A 7,417-nucleotide genomic window follows, 5' to 3' on the forward strand; every position below is an offset into this window, starting at 1 on the left:
CCCCTGCTCTAACCCTGCGCTTGAGCACAAGGAAGGAGAGTCTAAAATTTGAGCGCTTGTAAGGGAGACCAGTTACAAAAATAATAAGCGCTTGCGAGGAAGGTCCAAAACTTCTCCGGAGCCTGTTCTAGTGTTTGGCCTCGCTTGTAGTCAGAAGGTTTCTCTTGATGTTCCCCCTCAATTTCCCCCACTGAAGCATGAGGCTGCTGCACCTAGTCCTGCCTCTTATGGTCCCAACTGTCTCCATCCTTGAGGTAATTTGGGTATTCGAAGGCTGTTATCATAGCCTCCCCTCAATCTTCTCTTCTCCAGGTTAGATAACCCTAGTTCTTTCAGCCTTTCCTCACAAGTCCCCCAAGTCCTGCCTCATCCCTGCAGGCCAGTGAAACGGCTCCTTGGGCCAGGTGTTTGATGCCACTGAGCGAGAAGGTATTTAATGGACTGCTTGCTGGGTTTTTTTTTTCTATGCCGCTCCATCCAAAACGGGCCCAGGGCACCTTTATAATAAAATCTACTATTTGTGGAACCTCACTGCCGCGTTATTTGCACAGATAGGATTTTTGGATGGCTCTGCGATGTGCTTAACTCCATACTCTCAAGCGTCGAAATCCTACTGTCCTAGAACACCAACCCTGGGTAACGATGCTTCAGGCAACCCCTGCTTAGTGCTTTTAATTGGTTCCTGGAAAACTGAGCTTTAAGCAGAAATAACATTAAGAAAAATGGGAAGTTTTTGACGAACCAAGATGGCGACCATGAGTATTACAACAAAACTTGCTGAGCACTAAGTGGAATCAGGTATCAATATAAAATGAGCATTGTAGTGAAATAGTACTAAGCAAAACAGCTTTAAATGGGGTTGCCTGTATATGGATATGGCACTTAAATATTTTTATTAAAATTCCTAAATTGAATGGAATAAAACTTTTTTCTTAAAAAAAAAAAAGAAATATACTGGAGCATGCATGTAGTCTCCAGATGCAATATAATTTTGTTAAGTCTCTTTAATTTTACAAAAAATCTCTAGCACTATTTTTAATTGGTGTTTTGTTGATCTAATTCTAACATGATTCTGATAAAAGAAGGAAATTTACATCTGACTTGCACAAACAGTGAGTAATTTATAAATACCATTTGAGAAATTTAGTATTGCAAGATTATATAAACATACTTGAAACTTGGTTAAGATTTAAGGTGAGTGATAAATACACACTTTTCTGTTAGTGATTGCAGAGAAACATCAGGCATGCTTAAAGATTAATTTTTTTCTGATCATCAGAGATCAATTAATTTAATTTCAGTTATTTGATACAAATACAGGCTTGATCTTACAAAGATGCACATGCTTAATTCTTTGCATTTGAAAGTCTTAGTACAATGTTTCTTAAATCTTTTTAGACTCAAGTCAGTCCTTAAAAAATGCCATTTTTTTTGACTGTGGAACAGTAGGAGAGCAGTAGTCTTTCTTTGTTTTTGGCAACACCACAGCAGGTTAGAAAGTTTTTGACACTACGGATTCGGATTTGAAATCACTAGGTTTATCTTATGCATCATGTACAAACCTAATAGTGTTTATGTTGCTCAGCACCATTAAAGGATCTCACAGCAACCCTACAGTGCTGCGGCACCCTGGTTGAGAATCACTGCCTTAGTGAAATCAATAGACTACTTGTATGCTTAACGTTCTGTTGGATTAGGGCCTCGGTAATTATGGAAGTCCTGTTTTCTCTTTGAAGACAAAGTAGTCTGTCTGGTTTGATTACTGTGTGAAATATAACTTTGTTTTCTTACCGGGGGCTCTTTCTCCCACAGGGTCTACTGGCCATTGTTTGTCTTGATATTTTACATCGTATGTCCTATACCTCACTTCATTGCAAAAAGAATAAGCGATGACACGGATGCAGCCAGTAGCGCCTGCAGAGAACTGGCATATTTCTTCACGACTGGAATTGTTGTTTCTGCCTTTGGATTTCCTATCATCCTTGCACGTGTTAATGTAGTAAGTTCTGTTGACTTGTTCTCATTTTAAGAAACAAAAGCATTGCATGTTTGTTGATGGGCTTTTATATCCAAGCCTACTTGAAATGATGGTATCTTTAGCTCCGTTCTTGGAGTCATTTTTGTTTGTAAGCTTCTATGTTCATTCCTTATTATCTTTAAGTTTGTCTGTCTAATGCTATATCTGGAATCTGACCAAAATTTTTGATAATGGCTCTGCTGAAATTAATAACAGCCTGTATCGCTTCCTGCCTTGCCTATTGCAACTCTTTCGTTCTTTTTAAATGTCTTGTTTCTACAGTTAGAGAGACCCAAACATCTGTGACCAGAATGTGTTCTTGCCTAATGAAATAAGCCATGGGCTTAAAACTGCTCTCCTTGTTTTCAAAATATTCTGTGCATTTGCTCTCTCCTGCCTTATCCACCCACTAGTTGCATTCTTCTGTGTTCCATACCTGATGGCATTTCAGCCTCCTTCACATTTATTTTTTTTTCTTTTTGGCTCCTAATGCACTGTTTTCTTTTAATATTGTTTTACAATCCTATATTTTTGCCTAAGCCTTCTGAAGTATTTTCTACTGTTGTATGCGAGGGTCCTGTATAAAATGTTTGTATTAAATATTTGTGATTTTTGCCTACTGTCAAATCTGAAATGTCCACAAGAGGGTACTCTCAACCCTAGAAATAGACCAAAAGGTAATGTATTTGTAAGATTGTATATGATTGGATCCAGCAAGCTATTGAAATTTTAACATCGCAAATTACTGCACGGTTATTCCTTGCATTTGTTTGTTGAAATACTTTACAGTTGAGAGAGCATTGAGTATGGCAGTCTTGTAAGAATGAATTGTATTATTTGTTCTCTTTACCAAGAGGGCTCTGCTTTAAGATGTCTGTTTTGTTCTAATAGCTAGTGTATTAAAAAGGCTGACTAATAAGGGGAAAATGTATAAGTACCGCACTAGTAATTTCAGTGGTTGCTAATCAAATAATGTAACCAGTTTTTTTTTCTTGTAGTTTACATTATGCTTTTAGCACTCTTGTGTAGTATTTCATTTAGCTTATCTAATGCATACAAATAATACAGACCTGTATATACAGATTAACCAATGCAGTTTTTCTTATTTTCTTTTTATCTTGTGTTTCAGATCATGTGGGGAGCCTGTGGTCTTGTCTTAGCTGGCAATGCAGTAATTTTCCTTACCATTCTAGGCTTCTTCCTTGTGTTTGGTAGGGGGGATGACTTCAGCTGGGAACAGTGGTAGGACATCACTGTGCTGCTGCTGAACAGAGCACATTGTCTGTGTATATATTGTGTATATGTTTTTGTGCATGTTAGAATGTATGTGTGTGCATGCACATAGCCTTGCACTATCAAAACATAATACACTTTTTATATACTTTTATGTCAGCCACAGGAGGAAGAGCCCTCTTGATGGTTTTTTCTAATGTGTACAGAGTAAGCTATAACTATAATGGCTAAATCTGTCCCCAGATATGTTTACATAATAATGTGAACCATTTTATTCATTTTCACAATTTGTACATTATTAACAATATTTTTAAATAGAGTAGTGCTGTTGATATGTGCTGGAAATCAGCCAACATATCTGGCATTAACAGCATAATCAAAATACTTCTTAGTTATGTGGCTTCTCTGACTTGTTTGACTTCTGCTTTGACTAGGAGTGGAACAAATAGCTGTAATTTTCAGTAGTTTGTTTTCTCAAGAATTCAAACAAAGTCAAATCTACATAATAGCCATTGTCAACCCTCTTTCCTGATCCACAGTAAGGAGAGGGGAAAAAAACAATGCCTGTTTAGGGGGCTGCTTTCACATTTCTCTAAGCTTTGAGGCTCTCCTTGGCATTAAGATTCATTGTACACCACATTACACTGAGCAGCCCACTTCTGCAAGTCAGGGAATATCAGGTTGGCTCTTGCCCCTTTCCTCCATTTTTATTCAACGTTCAACCAATGAAAGTTTTAAAAAAAATGTTTTTATTCCTGTTCTCCCAATAATTGTTGGTGGATGTGGGGCAAGGGGTGTGTGGAATCTAATAATATATTTTTATAACTTTTACCATGTTAAGAACTGACATTTCTTATTCGTTGAAAAATTATAAGAACTGGTATCAAGAAATTTATTATTAGTATGCATTGAACAACGCTATAGTCTTGTGTGTGAAATGCCTGAATTATAAAGAAATTAATTAGTCCAATCAGAGATCAATAATACAGTGGGTACTGTAGGATTTGGTATCTTTGTTCTTGTTACTTTAAAAATATATTTACGCAAACTGTTTTTTGTATGAAAAGGTAATCGCATTCCAATGTTATAGCATATTTTAAATGCTGTTATTCTGTTAAGCATTTGTCCATTTGTACCTTATTATATTAGCAAACTTTACTACTACACTGAGATAGCAAATCTTTTATATTGGGAAGGAGGCATTTAATTATGTGGAGGTTTATTCTGTTACAAACCTAACCTCAGAAAGCCAATATAAAATAGTTTGGTACCGCTGAAAAGGTGCAAGGAAACAGTTGCTCTAATTTACTCTGTCATGTAAGTATGGGCTTAGCAAATGTTGACCTCTGCACTTTGAAGTAAGACATTGAATGGTTAGATTGAGCAGATATTTTAGTAGCACCAGCAAACTGAGACTGAGTAACTTCTCTGCCTGCATATTTACAGCTTAGTTCATAAGGAAATGTTGTCAGCCCATTAAGGACTAACTGTGAAAGTGTGGAGGGGAGTTGTTGATTTTAAAGAGTGTGGTATAAAAATCTAAGACGGTGGTGCTCAGCCTTTTTGTCTGTTGGGCCAGATCAGCGACGCCTGGTTCTTCTGTGGGTCAGATGCGGCTGATAGGAGGTAGTCCAGCCCCAATCTAGCCATGTGGAGGATGGGGACTTGGCCCAGTCCTGCAGGGGGAAACGGTACATGACAGCCCCACTAGGGGGAGAGGTTGGGCTTGGCCCCCGACCTGGCCAGGCAGGAGGAAGGAGGCATGGCCTGGTCCCAACCTGGCCATGTGGAGGGAAGGGGATGTGGCCACGCCCCAGTCTGGCCATGCAGAAGGAGGGTCATGACCTGGCTTCCACCCACTGAGTAGGGTTTGGGATTTTGGTACTGGGGAGAGGTAGCAGTATTAGCTGCCACTGCTTCCCTGCTGCCAGATTTCCCAACCCTTGGCAGCCCTGCAGACTGGATTCCAAGGCTCCGCAAGCCGCATTTGGTCTGTGGGCTGGAGGTTGAGCACCCCGATTTAAGATAATACTGTTCTGCTTTATGTGTGCATTGACATTCAGAATATGCTTTTCCAATACTGGTGCACTACAAACTGAAGTCCTGTGGATTTCCACCTTTATTCAGGGTTTGAAAACTAACTCATAGTATGTTAGTCTTCTAGATCTTTTAGTTTATCTTTTTGTCAATGAGAAAAAGTAAATTGAAATAATTTTGAAACGCAACTAATGCAGTGCACTAAAATATTAAATTACTGATAGAAAAAATTGTTTACGATATTTCAGTTGTGTTTTGTGTTTAAACAAACTGTCACTGTATCTTGCAAGTTGAGAGAGCAATTTGATGTAAGCTTCTGTAGTGAGGAATGGAGGCAACATTTGTTGCTGTTGAATTTCAGACTGAAGTGTGTGTGAAACAGCTATTGTGAAGTACTTGCCTTTGAGCAAATTTTTACTTTTTCTTGGCTTCTTCAAAATGGTTATTTCTTGTCTTTACTGCATAATATTATGCAGTAAAATATTTGCAAAGATGTCAGACATCATCAGATGTTCTTATTCCTGCCTTTTAAATCAAGGCTGCCGTCCTGTAGGTAAATAACTTTTAACCATACTGATGCATGATTTTAATGTAGAATCTGAATAGTGTAAAGCATTATTTAGGAAAATTATCTGTTCAAATAACTGGTTGAGATGTTTGCTGCAAAGGCAGTGTCAGCTGATAGGCTTTGCCTGGATTTTTGAAGAAGAAATTTTGTATATCATTAACTGCTGTCATTTCACTTTGCCATTTATTCAGTAAAGAATAAGTGTAGTTGAAAATGCAGTTTAAGTGCACAAGCCTGCAAGTATCTAAACTCAGCATTGCTATCCAAGTAAATTCAGTGAAGCAAAGTTTTAATAAGTGCTTATTTAAAGGTTTAAATTTCACATGTGTTTTACAATTCAGTCTTTTTTACACAAGAGAGGGATGCACTAAAAGATTGCATAGCTTACCAAATTAGAGCTACAAAGAAATCTGTTTGAGGCGGCATAGAAAATTGTATTTAAGTTCGAATAAAAGAATGAGAGAGCAATAAATATAACAAAAAAAATTTCTGTTTTTTTAGAATAGGCAGTAGCTCCAGGTTTAGCAAGGAGATTTCAGTTCATTAGCGCCAGTAACAAGTGTTTAAGAAAGAAGAGAAAAACTGGGATCCTGAAGAGATGGCTCTAAGCTTTGACCTGTTTTCTGTGGATGCCATTGTGATGGGTGCATCTTATATTGGCAGATACATACTGAGTAAGGAAAGCAATATTTTTTCCCCTGAAAATTAAGTACATTAAATTTAATATTAATCTTTAGGAAGTTATCATCAGTTTTCCATTTCAAGTTGAAATTTTGTTGTTATTTAAATTAATACGTACAGCTTAAATCTTGCTATTTTCTTTTGGCCTCCACAAGGTAAACTTGTTTGAGTGAATCTTCAGCTAAGTTTCCACAGGAGTGGAGAAGTAGCCTTCAGTTAATTTATAAGGAGCTGCATCTGTTCATAAGAGTGCACTAACAGGCACACCGTAACTGTCTGTTAACATTTATTTACTACAGTTTCCTTCTTACAGCTTTTCTACATGGCAGTGTACATCCAAAGTGCCTTAGCCTCAAGATTATTGTAGTGTGGAGAAGGCATTAACATAAAAACAACACTATATATTTTGCAATCAGTTTAACAAAAAACTACATTGTATAAATCTTTATTGTTGACTAATCACCTTTTCTCTATTTTAAAATGCAGCACAGCTTTTGTAACTTTTGTAAACACTATTTGTATTTTCCATAATTGCCAGGTTACTGAAATCATAAAGTATTAAAACACTTGTAATTTAAAACATGCTGTTTTTTTTCCAAGTTGTCTAATAAAAACTGCTTAAATGTACCTTTTTATAGTGATTTTCTTTCTCTTTCTTTTGTTAGTTTGAATTTGAATGTTTTAACTGTGTCTGCCCTTTCTATTAAATGTAAGGGAAGCACTGCATAGTTTGCATTGTGATGGAGTCAATGCACTGGTAGTGGTAAGTGTTCATGGGGTCAAGGTATGGTGGAACAAGTTTTAGAGCCCATAATCTCATTCTCCATAAAACAATTACTGTCGCATGGTAATGCTTTCCACCTGAACTAGAATATGTTTTG

General features: G+C 37.2%; 1 protein-coding gene across 1 annotated transcript; it reads left to right on the forward strand.

Moving 5' to 3' along the window:
* Positions 1–1,780: 1,780 nt before the first annotated feature.
* Positions 1,781–6,954, forward strand: LEPROT (the record flags this gene model as incomplete). Its single annotated transcript, XM_019531582.1, has 2 exons — positions 1,781–1,999; positions 3,147–6,954. Coding segments are annotated over 2 exons (336 nt in total), but the record flags the coding sequence as incomplete, so codon positions are not given.
* Between the last annotated feature and the right edge of the window lie 463 nt (positions 6,955–7,417).

Source organism: Crocodylus porosus, unplaced genomic scaffold, assembly GCF_001723895.1.
Source record: "Crocodylus porosus isolate Cpor-Errol unplaced genomic scaffold, CroPor_comp1, whole genome shotgun sequence".
NCBI lineage: Eukaryota > Metazoa > Chordata > Crocodylia > Crocodylidae > Crocodylus > Crocodylus porosus.